The sequence below is a fragment of the Argopecten irradians genome, chromosome 1 (assembly GCF_041381155.1).
Source record: "Argopecten irradians isolate NY chromosome 1, Ai_NY, whole genome shotgun sequence".
In the NCBI taxonomy this organism is placed as follows: domain Eukaryota; kingdom Metazoa; phylum Mollusca; class Bivalvia; order Pectinida; family Pectinidae; genus Argopecten; species Argopecten irradians.
Window position 1 is genome coordinate 57218946 of NC_091134.1, and position 18478 is coordinate 57237423.

The 18478-nt window shown below is 37.3% G+C and overlaps 2 protein-coding genes across 2 annotated transcripts; one reads left to right on the forward strand and one right to left on the reverse strand.

Moving 5' to 3' along the window:
* Positions 1-4325: 4325 nt before the first annotated feature.
* LOC138310903 (uncharacterized) lies at positions 4326-12375 on the reverse strand. Its single transcript, XM_069252232.1, has 10 exons — positions 12187-12375; positions 11477-11603; positions 10927-11255; positions 10292-10440; positions 9762-9841; positions 8550-8650; positions 7671-7781; positions 7314-7446; positions 4892-4990; positions 4326-4629 (listed from the first exon to the last, which is right to left on the reverse strand). The coding sequence occupies exons 1-10, from the start codon at positions 12232-12234 to the stop codon at positions 4475-4477; spliced, it is 1332 nt and encodes a 443-aa protein (XP_069108333.1). The 5' UTR covers positions 12235-12375; the 3' UTR covers positions 4326-4474.
* A 641-nt stretch (positions 12376-13016) lies between these two features.
* Positions 13017-18007, forward strand: LOC138334958 (uncharacterized). The gene is made up of 5 exons (XM_069283837.1): positions 13017-13236; positions 13647-13749; positions 13978-14134; positions 15422-15580; positions 16011-18007. Exons 1-5 carry the CDS (start codon positions 13144-13146, stop codon positions 16114-16116), a joined length of 618 nt encoding a protein of 205 aa, XP_069139938.1. The 5' UTR covers positions 13017-13143; the 3' UTR covers positions 16117-18007.
* The last annotated feature ends 471 nt before the right edge of the window (positions 18008-18478 follow it).

An 18478-nucleotide genomic window follows, 5' to 3' on the forward strand; every position in this document is an offset into this window, starting at 1 on the left:
TTGCATGAAAGGATCCTGACATGGTCCCGACAAAGTGTTGTTATTTTTCGGGTCGATCCGAAATCCAAGATGGCCGCCACAGCCGCCATCTTGAAAACACATTTTGAACTTCTTCTCAAGTTCTACTGGTGCGATTTGGCTGAAACTTGCATGAAATGATCCTGACATGGTCCCGACAAAGTGTTGTTATTTTTCGGGTCGATCCGAAATCCAAGATGGCCGCCACAGCCGCCATCTTGAAAACACATTTTGAACTTCTTCTCAAGTTCTACAGGTGCGATTTGACTGAAACTTGCATGAAATGATCCTGACATGGTCCCGACAAAGTGTTGTTATTTTTCGGGTCGATCCGAAATCCATGATGGCCGCCATAGCCGCCATCTTGAAAACACATTTTGAACTTCTTCTCCAGTTCTACCGGTGCAATTTGGCTGAAACTTGCATGAAATGATCCTGACATGGTCCCGACAAAGTGTTGTTATTTTTCGAGTCGATCCGAAATCCAAGATGGCCGCCACAGTCGCCATCTTGAAACCACGTTTTGAACTTCTTCTCAAGTTCTACCAGTGCGATTTGGCTGAAACTTGCATGAAAGGATCCTGACATGGTCCCGACAAAGTGTTGTTATTTTTCGGGTCGATCCGAAATCCAAGATGGCCGCCACAGCCGCCATCTTGAAAACACATTTTGAACTTCTTCTCAAGTTCTACTGGTGCGATTTGGCTGAAACTTGCATGAAATGATCCTGACATGGTCCCGACAAAGTGTTGTTATTTTTCGGGTCGATCCGAAATCCAAGATGGCCGCCACAGCCGCCATCTTGAAAACACATTTTGAACTTCTTCTCTCAAGTTCTACCGGTGCGATTTGACTGAAACTTGCATGAAATGATCCTGACATGGTCCCGACAAAGTGTTGTTATTTTTCGGGTCGATCCGAAATCCATGATGGCCGCCATAGCCGCCATCTTGAAAACACATTTTGAACTTCTTCTCCAGTTCTACCGGTGCAATTTGGCTGAAACTTGCATGAAATGATCCTGACATGGTCCCGACAAAGTGTTGTTATTTTTCGAGTCGATCCGAAATCCAAGATGGCCGCCACAGTCGCCATCTTGAAACCACGTTTTGAACTTCTTCTCAAGTTCTACCAGTGCGATTTGGCTGAAACTTGCATGAAAGGATCCTGACATGGTCCCGACAAAGTGTTGTTATTTTTCGGGTCGATCCGAAATCCAAGATGGCCGCCACAGCCGCCATCTTGAAAACACATTTTGAACTTCTTCTCAAGTTCTACTGCGATTTGGCTGAAACTTGCATGAAAGGATCCTGACATGGTACCGACAAAGTGTTGTTATTTTTCGGGTCGATTCGAAATCCAAGATGGCCACCACAGCCGCCATCTTGAAAACACATTTTGAACTTCTTCTCAAGTTCTACCGGTGCGATTTGACTGAAACTTGCATGAAATGATCCTGACATGGTCCAAACAAAGTGTTGTTATTTTTCGGGTCGATCCGAAATCCATGATGGCCGCCATAGCCGCCATCTTGAAAACACATTTTGAACTTCTTCTCCAGTTCTACCGGTGCGATTTGACTGAAACTTGCATGAAATGATCCTGGCATGGTCCCGCCAAAGTGTTGTTATTTTTCGGGTCGATCCGAAATCCAAGATGGCCACCACAGCCGCCATCTTGAAAACACATTTTGAACTTCTTCTCAAGTTCTACCGGTGCGATTTGACTGAAACTTGCATGAAATGATCCTGACATGGTCCTTACAAAGTGTTGTTATTTTTTAGGTTGATACGAAACCCAAGATGGCCGCCACAGCCACCATCTTGAAAACACATTTTGAACTTCTTCTCAAGTTCTACCGGTGCGATTTGACTGAAACTTGCATGAAATGATCCTGACATGGTCCTGACAAAGTGTTGTTATTTTTTAAGTTGATCCGAAACCCAAGATGGCCGCCACAGCCGCCATCTTGAAAACACATTTTGAACTTCTTCTCAAGTTCTACCGGTGCGATTTGGCTGAAACTTGCATGAAATGATCCTGACATGGTCCCGACAAAGTGTTGTTATTTTTCGGGTTGATCCGAAATCCAAGATGGCAGCCACAGCCGCCATCTTGAGAACATATTTCGAACTTCTTCTCGAGTTCTACCGGTGCGATTTGGCTGAAACTTGCATGAAATGATCCTGACATGGGCCCGACAAAGTATTGTTAACATCTCTGGTTGATAACAAATCGAAGATGGCTACCATGACACTATATCTAATTAATTTCCTATATGTTAATTCCCTTGTGCCTCTTGTTTGAAATAAAATTTGTTGAAAGAAATTGAAAATGATCCTGACATGGTCCTGACAAAGTGACACCATATATAATTAATTTTACTATTGCCAAGGTAGTCAGATGACCGTTAAGGCCCTTTGGGCCTCTTGTTTTCTTTTTGTCACAGAACTACATGTGTACATCTTATGGTGATTGATATTAGTAAATTTCTAGACTTTCTATACAGATCTGTGTGTATATATATATATGGGCCTTATACATTAACTTTACATTGTAATGTCAAAACCAAGTAACATAAATATTAGGATCTTGCAATTATGCTACTTTTGAGAACCAAAAAAAAAAAAGAGGAGGTATGATATTGTATCAAAACGCATTGTATTTTAATTAATGCTTGTTAATGAATAAATGATAAAAAATAAAGAAGAAAAAAATAGTTATTGTTAGTTCTGATAGATTATAAAACAACCTATACATATTTCATACAAAATTTTAGGCGTAGTTTAGCCAGATCAAGCTTCATATATTTACTATATATCACGTCAACTCACAGCGTTTTAGTAATTTATGTGAAGAATCATTCAATAAGTAAAAAGGAACTTTTCTGTTTTTTGTTTCTGATGTGTTTATTATTAACCTGGTAGACTCATAAAATTTGGCATTTCACCAGTATTTTTTGTTAGGAATGTACTTATACATTCAAACCTGTCTATAAAGGACACCCAAGTAATATGTATCAAAATATCCTTATTGAATTAGGTGTCCTTTATCTCGGGTAGATGGAGCTAGGTTCAGATCCATAGTTGGTGTTTTAGGTTATCGGGATTGGTAAGGAACCGAGCTCCCAGAATTAGATGTTTGTCTAAGGGTTAAGTCTGAAGTTGATGCTTCAGGTACAGTTAAAGATGTTGAAATCTGTCGACAATTCTCTTGGTCCTGAACGGGTAAGAATAGAGTTTGGACTAAAGAAAATGATTATGATGAAAACTGCTTTACTAAACAGTAGTTGTACACATATCTGTGGTGAATGTCATGGCAACTGCTTTAGTAAAAAGCACTTGCCAACATGTTTTGTCATTTTACTCGTTTGGCAACTGCTTTACTAGAGTAACTGTTTTGTCATCCTTACGTATGGCCCATATCAGCCGTATGGGCGAGTGTCTGGCTTTTTAGACAATTAACATTCCACACCGATATCTAGCCGAGTTTGACGCTGTACAGATGTGCTCATTAAATGACATTTGAAACCAAAACGATATTTTTATGACACTTTATTACAAAGTTGATTATACTAATGTACAAATAACATACCCGTTGGTGGCAACAAGTTATTGTACGGTAGATAAAGTACATATACAATTGTCAAAGCCGGATGGGGAGAAGATACAGCCTTATGAGGGGGACAATCAAATGATAGCTTGTAGGGGGGAATAGACTGGCCACCAGACCCTAAGTTGTTGATAAGACTTTCTCGGCAGAGTTCCTCTTCATTAGATTATTTGAAACTTAATCAGACATGTAGTAGTCTAGAGACTGGTAGCTATGAGAGAAGCTTAATTCACAGCCAAATTCATTGCAGGCGTTCAATTCAGCTAAATCTTTCATACCCCTATCTAGGGAAAACCCAAATTTCCACCTAATACCTGATATTATCAAAGATGAATAAAAATAATTATTAAACTTTTGTTTACCATATATTGAGATACTTCACTGAAAGCATACTTTCACTCCAACGTGAACATTAGCCACATAATGCTTCAGTGTGTACAACCTTTGTTCTCGTCACCTACCAATAATTCTACCAATAAAAGTGTCATAAAATATCGTTTTGGTTTCAAAGATTATTTAATCAGCACACCTGTACAGCGTCAAACTTGGCTAGATATCGATGTGGAATGTTAATTGTCTCAAAAGCCAGACACTCGCCCATACGGCTGATATGGGCCACGCGTAAGGATGACAAAACAGTTACTCTAGTAAAGCAGTTGCCAAACGAGTAAAATGACAAAACATGTTGGCAGGTGTTTTTTACTTAAGCAGTTGCCATAACATTCACCACAAATATGTGTACAACTACAGTTTAGTAAAGCAGTTGCCATGTCGGCTGATATGGGCCATCATAGTTTTTGATAGACGATGCCAAGATTAAGGTCTATACAAGGCCCTCCAAGTTCTAGGATAGACGATGTTCTGATTCCCTGGGATAAGTAAGGACTGAGTCTTGACAGGACTCCAGGGATCCGAACACGTCCTTCTTGGTCAGTTTGACCACCAGACAGTGGCTTACAGCTTCCACCTGACAAATACTTTCCATCGAATCACAGTGACCTGCACCAAAAGTCAACAATTTACCTATGAAGTGTAGATATAGGAATTGTTCAAGATGTTCTTTATATTAAACCAGGATCATTTACATAGAAAACAATTAGAAATGTGAAAAAAGATCAAGATCAAACATGTATCATTATTTAATTGATTTTCGTAGCTATATTGTTATTGTAATTATGCAGATTAAAGAACACTTGAGTATTCCATAATTATGGGATCGTGTTTACAGAAAATATACAGCCAGCACGAGATGATGACTTACAGAACACTTGACCAGGTCCTAAAATGTATTCCGAGTCCAAAGCGGGTTCTGTCACCAACTCAGCCTCTCCCTTCAGGATCAGTACAAATATGTGTTGGTCTGTAAAATATATCTCTACTTCAAAAAAATAAGGAAATGTTACATCTATCATAGAAATATACATGAACTCATTCAATGCCTCAAAGTACATGGAAGTGTACAGTAGTGGGAAAACCTTTGGCCTTTAGGCCTCTTAGTTATTCATCAGAAGTTGCTTAAAATGACTTAAGATTGTTTAACCGATGTGTCCTTGAATGAAAATCAAGGTCATTCATTTGAACTTGTCAGAAGTTGCTTAAAATGACTTAAGATTGTTTGACCCATGTGGCCTTGAATGAAGATCAAGGTCATTCATTTGAACTTGCTACGGGCCCAATAATGGGTCTCTAGTCCTTTTTGTTATTGACAAGAAGTCGTTCAAAATTGTAGCCTATTTGAAACCTGTGTCTTTGAGTGAAGGTCTATGTCATGTATTGAACAAACTTTGTAGCTTTTCATTCTGGTAGGTGCTACATGCTCAATATCAATATTTAGGCCCAGGTCTAATAGTTGTTGACAGAAAGTTAATAAAAAGGTTTTAGTCTATTTGAGTTATTAACAAGAAGTCATTTAAGGATTTTAGCCTATTTGATCTCTGTGACATTTGAATGAAGGTCAATGTTGTACATTGATCAAACTTGGTAGCTACTTTCTACTAATTTCAGTGCTCTGCACCTTTTGTTTATAAGGAAGAAGTCCTTAAATGAAAAGCATATGTACAGGGACTTGCATGATGACACAGAGCACATGACTCTTGGGTCAGATCACCTAAAAACTAAGCCAGCTGATGCATCACAATATATCTTGATGCTGAACAATGGTCTATACAAGGCCATTGGGTTATCAGTTTTGACAGAACCTAAGCATATTTGCTTTATCAATCCAAATTTGATTGGAAATGCTACAAATTGTAGATGAAATACACAGAAAATTCTGTCACATGACATTGTAATGGCCATTTTTTCAATGAAATGCATATACCAATAAACGTTTTTAACAAGGGTCCAATGGGCCCGAATCGCTCGCCTGCTATTTGGTAATCTTGCATGGTTCATACTTAACAAATAGGAGAGTAAATAAGAATTTATATCATGCCTAAGCACATTAGAGGCCATTTGCCTCTTGGTTATTAAGAATAAGTCGTTTAAAGATTTTAGCCTATATTTGACCCCTGTGACATGAATGAAGGTCAAGGTCATTCATTTGAACAAACTTGATAACCCTTGATCCAAGCATGTCACAGGCCCAATATCAGGTCCATATGCTGTTTGGTTATTAAGAGGAAGTCGTTTAAAGATTTTAGCCTATTTGACTCCGATGACCTTGAATCAAGAATCAAGGTCAAGGTCATTCATTTGAACAAACTTGGTAGCCCTTTATCCCAGCATGTCACATGCCAAATATCAAGTCTCTAGGCCGCTTGGTTATTTAGAAGAAGTGGTTTAAAGATTTTAGCCTATTTGACCCCTGTGACCTTGAATGAACATCAATGTCATTCATTGGAACAAACTTGGTAGCCTTTTATCCCAGCATGTCACAGACCCAACATCAGATCCCTAGGCCTCTTCGTTATTAAGAAGAAGTCATCTAAATATTTGAGCCTATTTTACCCCTGTGACCTTGAAGGAAAGTCAAGGTCATTCATTTGAACAAACTTATTTGCCCTTCATCCCAGCATGCCACAGGCCAAATATCAGGTCCCTAGGCTGTTTGGTTATTAAGAAGAAGTCTTTTAAAAAATTTAGCCTATTTGATTTCTGTGACCTTGAATGAAAGTCAAGGTCATTCATTTGAACAAACTTTGTAACGCTTCATCCCAACATGTCACAGGCCCAATATCAGGTTTCTAGGCTTTTTGGTTATTAAGAAGAAGTCTTTTAACAATTTTAGCCTATTTGACCCCTGTGACCTTGGAGGTGATGCATTTGAACAAACTTAGTAGCCCTTTCTCCCAGCATGCCACAGGCCCAATATCAATCCCTAGGCCTCTTGGTTATTAAGAAGAAGTGGTTTAAAGACTTTAGCCTATTTGACCCCTGTGACCTTGAATGAACAAACTTGGTAACCGTTCATCCCAGCATGCTATAAGGCAAATTTCAGGACGCTATGTCTGCAAGTTTTGGAGAAGAAGTTGTTTAAATGGAAAAGTTGACGCCGGATGGACGGACGGACGACGGACGCTGCACCACAGCATAAGCTCACTTGCCCTTCGGGCAGGTGAGCTAAAATGGGCTGTGAATTGGGAATCTGAATACCATATGCATCCAGACCGAGCTCACTTTCTTCTATGGATATAACAGTGTATTTGACGAACTGACGAAGACAATTATTGGATTTAACTTACCGTATTCCTCTTTTGAACAAACAAGTTCACCAGGATACACTTCTCGTGGAACACCACGTAGACATAACTTGTACAAACACCTGTCGGAACATTGTCGGAACAGCGCACTCTGTTTCATCAGCTGGAGAACCACCTACAGATACATGGAAACCAATATCTTATTTTGTTTGCCCAAATCTATTTCTTAAAGTTTTCGCGCCACTTGGTAATGAATAGGAATAACTTAGATATTGAAATAATACATAATTTAGAAAGTATCCGTTTGATGTGAAACGCATCTCAAACAAAAGAATGTTCTCTAGAAAACAAGGAAGGAAACCATGACCAATATCCTTACGACGCCCTGATGTATTATACCTCAAATTGTAGGTAAGCCGGATACTTGGAGTGTATTCTGGAGGTTTTTTTATCGTGAGCCATCCACTTTTCCTTCCAGAAATTCCAAAAAGCTCCAGCTTCACTTGGATGCTTCCAATTCCAGTGATGGAAAAAAGGAGAAAACGGAACATAACATCAACTTGAATCATAAGATATGTGTAATGCAGATTGTCATTACCATGATGGATATAAGTTTCAAGATATTTGATAGAAATATGGACCGACAAATCACTTGAACTTTTTTGTGGACGCAATTAATATGCCCTAAATGTATGTCTACTCTAAAATATTCCTGGGTCTCTGGTACTAGTGGCAAAGGCTTTGGATTTTATAGTTCAATCTAATAATTGTATTGGAACGTATTACAAGTCTAATTTTAATTAAATTGTTCTATAGTTATACAGACACCTACTGCCGTGCCACAGATCATAGAAAACATGCAAACTGTTGTGATACCTTATCAAAACATAATCCAAAATTCAACATCTTAGTGGCAAGTGTTTACATTTCAAGTATGGACTAATCCAAGTGTTTTTGCTGTGTGAGTACGAGAGCTCTCAGAGGGATCTAGATGTCTCCCATTAATATCTCTTTCCAGTCAAATGAAAAACTGACATTATCTCTTCTTATTTTCCAAGTAATACCATGGGGACTCTACACGTAAATCCTTTTAAAAAGTCAAAAGTCTAATTGAATGTGCGTCTAAAATTCTGTTAAGATTCCCGAAACATTCCCCTCAAAAAAGCGGGAACTAACTTGAGTTGTGGAAATCAGTCGTGTCCGGTTGGCAATATCGTTATCTGGTCACTCCGAAAATAGAAGGTACAGTGCTAAAACCTTTTTCAAACAATTACTTACATCATGAATGATATTTTGAATCCATTCCACTCGGATAGGAATTACTTGGCAGCTAGTCTTCGCACGGACCATTATTGTATTCTCTAATCCCAGTAGTATCCCTAAAATGAACAGGATTCGTAACGACTAAATATAACAACGTCAGAGACCCGCAGTTTACAGTGCTATACGCTGTAAGTGTAGCGTAGTATAATCAAGTTAGAAACAAATCTGGATGCAGAAACCGTTACAGCCTGTAAAATCCTATAGGTCTTGTAAACTTCATCTGTGACAAGAGGGGTCATGTCTAGAAGACACGAAGCTTGCACCTCTTAATTCGTCATATGCTAATATTTTTCGTTGAACAACATAATCTGCATCAAACCACACGTCACATTTCGGCAGTCTCATTGAAATATAGATCCTTATAACCACTCGGTTAAATTCAATTCAATTCAATTCAATTCAACTTTATTGCTTCCTTACATCCATACAAAAGGGATCAATAGCAAAACATACATGTACATAATACACAGTTAGATAGAGGATCTGACAACATCCCATTAGGGGTCATGTTCGGATGACCTTTATACCACGTGTACTTAAGATCAAATACTTTTCTACACCTTGCTACGCCAATTAATAACGCCATTTCGTCCCAGTATACATAAACAGTTAGCTTTATTGTGCTCTTAGGGCGAGATGACTACACACACGAAAATAATTATGACAGTTTTTCAAACTATTTTGTCCCCTGAAATTCACTGTCTAAATTTTGCAGGCAGCAATTTGATTGGCCATTTCCAAAGGTCACCTAGACATGACCCCTCGTGGGATTTTCTCAGATCCTCTTATCAAACGTAGTGATTTTAATCAGATTGCACATTTCGGCAATCTACACACAAAGCCGATGTAAAGCGAATGGCACAGACGAGACGGAGAAAAATATTCCATTTAGAATCAAACTCTAATAAATATCACAACTCAAAACGATTCCTATCAATTGTAAAAGGTTCCATTTTTGACAACTGCTATCATTTCGTTAAACAACATAATCTGTGCATCATAATCTGGTTTGATCTGCATCAAACCATTCGTGACAATTTGGCATGGTACAAACGAGACGGAGAAAAAAAAACTCTAATAAATTTCAAAATTCAAAAGGTTTCTTATAAAGTGTCAGATAAGGTTCCGTTTTATGACAGCTGTTATTATTCTAATCATCTTTTGTACCTTCCTCTCCGAGGACGACAGGGTCACGTTGTATGTCCACTTCCGTCAAGGTCACTTTATCATCCCTACAGAAAACCGCCCTGAAGAGAGGATTGAGATTCCTTACCTATATGTTCCATCTTAGAAAATGCTATCAAGATTGCATTAAAACTAAACCGATTAATATAATTTTAATAAAGTAATACCCATCGAAAAATAACCCACAAAGGTATACAGTACTTTTATTACAACAAATGCAATTACATTCATTGTATATGCATGTATATTTGATAAGTTTTCGTTCATTCGTTCATAAATTCAATTTTACCTGCGTAAATAATTGATAAATAGTTTGGTTATATTTAAAAACTGTGTCCAAGAACGCATTTCACGGGAGTACCCACAATCACTGACTGTCCCTCAACTTCAAGTTGTGTATCGACTATCGATTTAGGAAATACTGATAAATAGGTCTAAGAAGAATATCCTATCTTATGACCCGTCACCCCTTTTGACAGTCATCCCCACCAAAAAATGCTCTTGTGAGTTACCTCCCCCTGATGATGACGTTTACAATCACTGGCGGGTCGGAGGTCATTGCTACCACGGAGCCGGGTGGGTATATGACGATCAGGGCTGGATTTATCTCCAAGACAAGGCTCCTTAGAGCAGAATCTGACCATTCTCTGAAAACTTGGACCTATGAAAAGAAAGCAAGCCAATATATGCCTATAGTATGAAGAATCTAACAGTTCTCTAAAAATTGGACCTTTGAAAGGAAAAAAACAAAAGAACGTGCATGCGTGTTAACATTTATTTGTTGAAAAGACCAAGGCAAGAGGCGATTCTCGATGATTATATTGTGTAAGCAGTCTGAATAGGAGGTGACCTGGCCCGATACCAAATGGTGTCGGCGAGTTCCACCTTTTCATGTAGTAGTGCGCTTTGGCCCTAAACCAGACATCTATCTGTCATAATGTCGAAGTTTGGTGTCAGGGTGCCCAAAATAGAGAAATTTCTATTCTCCATAACTTTTTTTTTTGCAAAATTCTCTGCATCATAGTTTACGATATTCACAAGATTTATTTTTATTGCGTTTTCTCAATGAAGTTTCGAATATATCTAGCGGGACGCTTTTTACATGGACTACATGAGTTAAAGTGATTTTCTATTTGTCATCAAGCACCTTTTTGAGACAGTTGAATACCATCCTCCGTACTGTTCTGCCAGTGTCCATGTTCGCGCTGACTGGAATATACCGTTTCCCAACAAACCAATCCATCATCTTTAACTCGACCTGTACATTGCCAAGCAGTTTCTGATTAACCTTTTCCTCAAGAAGAAGAATCCGACATGTTTCGGTTGATCGGACTGTGGCAGTACAGGGCACACTGTATAGAACAGAGACTTCCCCAAAGTAATCTCCCGTGGATAAGTCTGCAATGACCTCTCCGGACAAGGTCATGACCTCTGCATGACCATCATCAATGATGAAGATTCCGTTCGATGTCGAACCTGTGAACAAACAAAAACCAATATCTGACTTTATGAGTTAGCAAAGCATCACGAACGACTACCAGTAACATGAATAAAATGCTAAATAAGTGTCGGTAACTTTTCTATGTTCTACAAAACACTAAAATACAATCTACTAAATGATCCAAAAACTTTGATAACGGTTTACTATTTAACAGTTACGACATGAATGCATTTTATTGTAGCTTAACAACACTGACCCTGACTAACGACATCCTGGTCAGCTTGGTAATCCCTGACCACGACTAGAGTGGTCAGTCTGTCTACCACTTCGTCAGTAAGAATGGATCTGGGCAGCGGAATGGAGTCCAGACATCGCCGAACTTTCTGAAAATATTATATCAAGAACATTTCAATGGTTCAATGGTTACAATAAATTTTAAACGTTAACAATATCAGGAAACATGTTAACTTTTCGTGTTGCAGTCTCATACTCTAATCTTGCTTGTAAGAAGCATTCCCATTGGCTTAAAAATGAAGTTATTAGCCCACAACGTAAAAAATGACGTCGCCGTTTATAACGTCACATTTTAATGGTTGAATTTCTAAGAGAAAAGTGTCCACCAATAAAAAAAAAATACAGGTAAATGATTCACATTACAAAGATTAATTTGAATATATTATTATGTTGTGGAGATATACAATACAAAATTCTGAGTGTGTCAATCTCCATAACATATTCAACTTCAAGTGAATCCTTAAATCTTAGTGATAGAAATATTTTTGTGAAAACAGCCTGACTTGAAATAACACAATGACGTCGTTATAACAAACATTATGATCGAATAGCATTAACAGGTTTTTTTCATAGACCTGTTGTAAAATCAATCTAAGTAAATAATTTTAAAGTCTTGTCGTTTCCAGAACATATCATTTCACGGGATTTGCCTTTTTAAAAGTTCTACAGTACCTCGACCATTAATGACGATAGTTCCCGTCTCTCCGTCTTATACGGCATTACTGGAGTTGGCGATTCATCTCTTTCGGATTAAGATCCTCTTCATTATCATTTTCGCTATCAGTATCTTTTTCTCCAACTTTATTAATAGTAGTTCTACTCTCTTTATTACCCATGATTACAGTAAAGCGTTTACGTGAATGTGATCTCCAAAGTTCATTAAACGCTTCAAAATCAAAAGTTTCCATCGCGGGAATTATAAAACACACATTTTTAACATTTTCTGCAAAGTCTTTTTAAAAACCTTGTTGGTGTACAGCTATTTCGGAATCGATAATAAATGCGACATTTCCATTTCCCTCCACGTTTCTCTTTTTCCTTTTTTGTTTAAAATCTAGGCCAACCTTTTTCATATTTTGCACGAAAACTTGAGATTAGATAGAATATAAATCTTCAAACTTGCCTTTCGTCAATACACCACTGAAAGACGACATTGGCTGTTGGTGTTTCTCTTAAATCTGAAGATCTGTCGTTAGTTTGTCAATGACGTGTTGTATTTTATGGAGAAGAAACTACAACCTAGGAACTGCGAGTATTAAAGCCCGTAACGGGTAATGGACATTATCTCTAAATTTCTAAAACACTTTTATTACTGAAACAAAGTTGTTTTTCATTATGCACAGATGACTCCATAAATAATACGTACTGCGCATTTTAGTGCAATTCTACGAATAATGTAGGCTTTTGTCATCCTATTAGATAACGTGTTTCTATACCAGCTAGCCCGACTGAGGTCCATCTAACAATCGCTAATCTTGTTATCATGGAATAAAATCTGTGATCACTAGCGTTATCTATCGGGTACAGGTGTGACCCATCTATCATATATATAGTGTACGTGTATATAACCTATATATGCGTGTACAGTTACAATAATCAAACACATTGATTGTTTATGTATGAAGCAGAATGATTTCATTAATTATACAGTTCTTATCAATTCTCTTTACCATTTCCACAACACTGAGAATCAACGCACCAGAGTGGCCAACGACTTATAAGGTAAGACCACTTCTTGATTTACATTTTACATGTTTAAAACACTAAATCAATTGAGTAGAAATGTACTGGTCAGCGATTGAATCGAAGATTATCTAACTTCCAGACCCACCGGAAGTGGTTCTTCTTCGTATATGGCTGTGGAAATGGGACGACAGTGTGTGTTAAGACCCCTGTGTATCAATAAAGTGTTCTGGATATTCTAATGAGAGAAAAACCCACAAGTTAATAGTTTTATCACCTGGATGTTAGAAGCAGGCGACGAAAAGAAATTATAGAAATTTAAGAGGTGATACTTTTTTGACCAATATATGCAATGAATCTAATGCAAAAAGACGTAATTTGGGGGTTGCATTGTGAATTAACAAACAACCATTCTGTATTATTTCTATATTAATGTATGTTTTCTCCAGGCATGCGTGTACGTGCAGACTGAGCAGGAATATATCCCTATGGGATGGTACGTAGATGGCAGTACACACAGAATGAGACTCGACAGCTACGGTATCCCGGAAGGTAATATTCAGCTGTTGTTCGTCAGAAGAAACAGATAATCCTCAAAAGTTATATAAGTCTAAACATGTCACATGATTCGCTATCCCAAGTCAATTGTTGTGCTATTGAATGTAAAAAAAACTAGTGTTCGCCAATATGTTCGCTAATGTGTAAGGGTTAAATCAAGAGTAGAGGACGTATTGGTATATGTTGTCCTTCCATATAAAACTATCTTTTGCTCTTTTTAAGATAGAAAAGATAATCACACATTTGCTGCCGACGGTTTCAGCTACGCCTGCTCACACCTTGGACCTCCATTATATGTCTATCTGTATCACTATGACAACGGGAAGGAATACGACATCTTTCCGGCACCAACAAAACCTTATCACCAGTGCACTGCATAGTAAGTATGAGTCAGAGAACAAACAAAACCTTATCACCAGTGCACTGTATAGTAAGTATGGGTCAGAGAACAAACAAAACCTTATCACCAGTGCACTGCATAGTAAGTATGAGTCAGAGAACAAACAAAACCTTATCACCAGTGCACTGCATAGTAAGTATGAGTCAGAGAACAAACAAAACCTTATCACCAGTGCACTGCATAGTAAGTATGAGTCAGAGAACAAACAAAACCTTATCACCAGTGCACTGTATAGTAAGTATGGGTCAGAGAACAAACAAAACCTTATCACCAGTGCACTGTATAGTAAGTATGGGTCAGAGAACAAACAAAACCTTATCACCAGTGCACTGTATAGTAAGTATGGGTCAGAGAACAAACAAAACCTTATCACCAGTGCACTGTATAGTAAGTATGGGTCAGAGAACAAACAAAACCTTATCACCAGTGCACTGTATAGTAAGTATGGGTCAGAGAACAAACAAAACCTTATCACCAGTGCACTGTATAGTAAGTATGGGTCAGAGAACAAACAAAACCTTATCACCAGTGCACTGTATAGTAAGTATGGGTCAGAGAACAAACAAAACCTTATCACCAGTGCACTGTATAGTAAGTATGGGTCAGAGAACAAACAAAACCTTATCACCAGTGCACTGTATAGTAAGTATGGGTCAGAGAACAAACAAAACCTTATCACCAGTGCACTGTATAGTAAGTATGGGTCAGAGAACAAACAAAACCTTATCACCAGTGCACTGTATAGTAAGTATGGGTCAGAGAACAAACAAAACCTTATCACCAGTGCACTGTATAGTAAGTATGGGTCAGAGAACAAACAAAACCTTATCACCAGTGCACTGTATAGTAAGTATGGGTCAGAGAACAAACAAAACCTTATCACCAGTGCACTGTATAGTAAGTATGGGTCAGAGAACAAACAAAACCTTATCACCAGTGCACTGTATAGTAAGTATGGGTCAGAGAACAAACAAAACCTTATCACCAGTGCACTGTATAGTAAGTATGGGTCAGAGAACAAACAAAACCTTATCACCAGTGCACTGTATAGTAAGTATGGGTCAGAGAACAAACAAAACCTTATCACCAGTGCACTGTATAGTAAGTATGGGTCAGAGAACAAACAAAACCTTATCACCAGTGCACTGTATAGTAAGTATGGGTCAGAGAACAATGTTCATAAAAAGATTAAGCAGATTTTAAATATTTTATCAACGTTTTCAGAAGTTTATTTTATTTCTGGATTTTCTGTTGGCAATGTTACAGCAACATGACGACGCTGTATCCGCGAAGCCCGCTGTTACCAGGGTTGGAATTTATTGAGCAAGTGAAGGACAACTTCACCACATATAACCATTGGAGAGCAGACTACTTTCTCTTTACAAATGATTACTTCTTCCACGTTGTCAACGGGCTGCCATACAAGTAAGTTTATAGCGCCAATTAGCTACCATACAAGTACGTTCATATCACCAACAGGATGCTGTACTATGATTCGCAATGCCAAGATTCGCATCGCCAATTAAATGCCGTACAAGTAAGACGATTTGAAACATCGCTAACGGGCTGCTGTGCAAGATTTGGCGATGCCAATGAACTGTCATACAAGTAAAATGATTCACATTGCCAATGAACTGCCATACATGTCAGCTATCAATGACACAATCGGGCTTCCATACAAATAAGTTGATTAATTAATGTCACCATCGGGTTACCATAGTAAGTTTACCCATGTCGCCAAATTTTCACATTTTTTGTGCCATTATTGAGTGCTATCATTCACAAAATATTAATATTATCACTTGAAAAACACAAACTTATATAGTTTTGTAATTTGTACATGTTCTTTTGGTAGGGTTTACGTGGACGGTGTTGAGAAGACGTTTGTCTACATAGAGAATGTGACGTTAGATGAAAGCGTCTTCCTTGTACCTAATGACGTCACTTGCAAGGCAGGATGACCACATGTCAAAGCCTGATGGCGGTGCGATGGTGGCGAGAACAACCTTATTGTCGCTCAATTATGGACTGAATGTACAAAGTACATTGTACAAGGCCACGATAAGGAAAACAAACGACCTTGACAGTCTTATAGACGGATGTTAATGATATTAGTAATTAGTAATTATGTATCCACTTTCCCATGTCACTTTAATGGATTTTCATATTGACATACACAATATCTATATATCTCCATATACTTTCATGAGATTTAAAGGTTTTTAAAATAATAATGGATGGACGATTTAGTAACCTGAAAAATATGTTTTATATACTTCCACCGAAGGTGAACTACCCATAGTTTTATGATATTTAGATAACCATTTCGTCATAAACACGATACATAAACGGAATTAAACTTAAATTAGATATAGTTAATTTGGTGAACACAAAAAGGAACGGCACTTCAATGCCAACTTGCTTTCCTCATAAACAAGCGGTAAATATCAGATTTAACCAAACTGATTGGTAACAAATTTTCCGCAGTTGAAGGCCTTGAAATTGCAATTTCAATAAAAGTTACTTGTGTATATATGTAAGCTTTAAAACCGAAACGTTTTACGTTTTCATGCACAAGTACTATCAAAATGTTGTATAATTTCAGTATAAAGCCCAATAATTTGTATACTTTTCATTTTAATAATGTGAGGCATTTCAATTTAAAGCATGTTTTTTAAAACTATTACGAGTAAAAAATCGTTAAGCATACTAGCCTTTTCAGATTTTAAAAGTTTATAATTTGAATTGGCACAAAAGACCAATAATAATGATGTAATTTAAATTCATTCAATGCATTCGTCATTCACGAGATTTCTAAGTGAAGTATACGGTTACACCTACATGAACATTATCTGGTGACATCAAACGAACGTAAAAAATCAACATATCAATATAATTCATGATCAAAATGGTACAGGGTAATAATGAATTCGATATAATGGTAGCTAAGGCCAAGCAAATAATATACAAATAAACAAACGAACGAATGAATGAATGATGAATTAATGGATAGACGGATAGATGGATGGATGAACTATAATAAATAAATGAATGAGATAAAGGATCAATTCATCAATCAATCCATTAATTTATCAATCAATCCATTAAATTATCAATTAATCCATTAATAAACCAACTCAAGCAACACACCAATCAATGGACCAATCAATCCATTAATTGAACAAATGATTACTCTATCAATAGACTCTGACTAACCAACTACTACACAAGCGTATCAATCAAAACGAACAAAACATCCTGTTTGGGCTCATTTATATACACGTCTACTGTCTATAGTTTATAATACTGAATCTATATAATAACCAAAGTTTATATTTGTACTTCTTTATAATGCCATATATAGACCCTGATAAACCCGATACTTTATACAAGTATCAAGTAAACATCACTCGAATGTCAATCTTTGTTTTCTTCCGATTGACACGCATTATAAAGAAGTTCGAAATGTGATAAGGGAACTCTAGATCCTAATAACCAATATTCTCCATAATATATAGATCTGTTTACTCCGGACAGACTGCTGTCCATTTTAATATTCATCACTGAATTCATAGGAAGGAGTTACTAGTTTGGCGCAAAGAAATAATTATTGGTGAAAATAGGAAATGGTTGAAGCAAACAAACTGCCATGACATTTATAGTACAAAAACATGAGAATTAACATGGTGTTGCCTTAATACACCTAACGGAGACGTTTGACCTCTGTTTGTCGTGAAGTAAGCTACCGTTGTAATTGATAAAACGTTTTGAGGCTGAATGTGATAAAAAGGATTTAAATTTCATTACCGGATTAACAGTTCATCTTAATAAAGATGTAAAAATATTGATGTATATATTTGCAAATCTTGTTTATCCCTCCAATAAATATCAATTTGATTGTGTTTCGGTTGAAAGGACTCGCACATACATTAGCTATTGTGATTTGAAGAAAAATATCTGCCTAAATCCATGTGCATAATTTATTGACGACCCTACAAAGAAAGTAAGTTCACGCTCATGAGGTGTCAATATTTGTGGTCAATGGAGAGAAGGTTTTAATGGAGCGATAGTGTGACTTGGAGCAGGTGTAAACTTGACCACAAAACCTCTTCAAGTCTATATTTGCAATGCTCATATTTAGTAGATTGTTTCTTTTCAATTTAAAAGTAAAACACGGAAATAACATCTTTGGTAAAATTCAAAGTTCTTACTACTTAATACATGGAGCGTTATTTGTAAGTGCTTTATGATTAAAAGGGTTTGGTAAAACATATTTGCATTAAGCGTGAAGCTGACCAGGTATTTTGAAGGGGCACGGTTAGT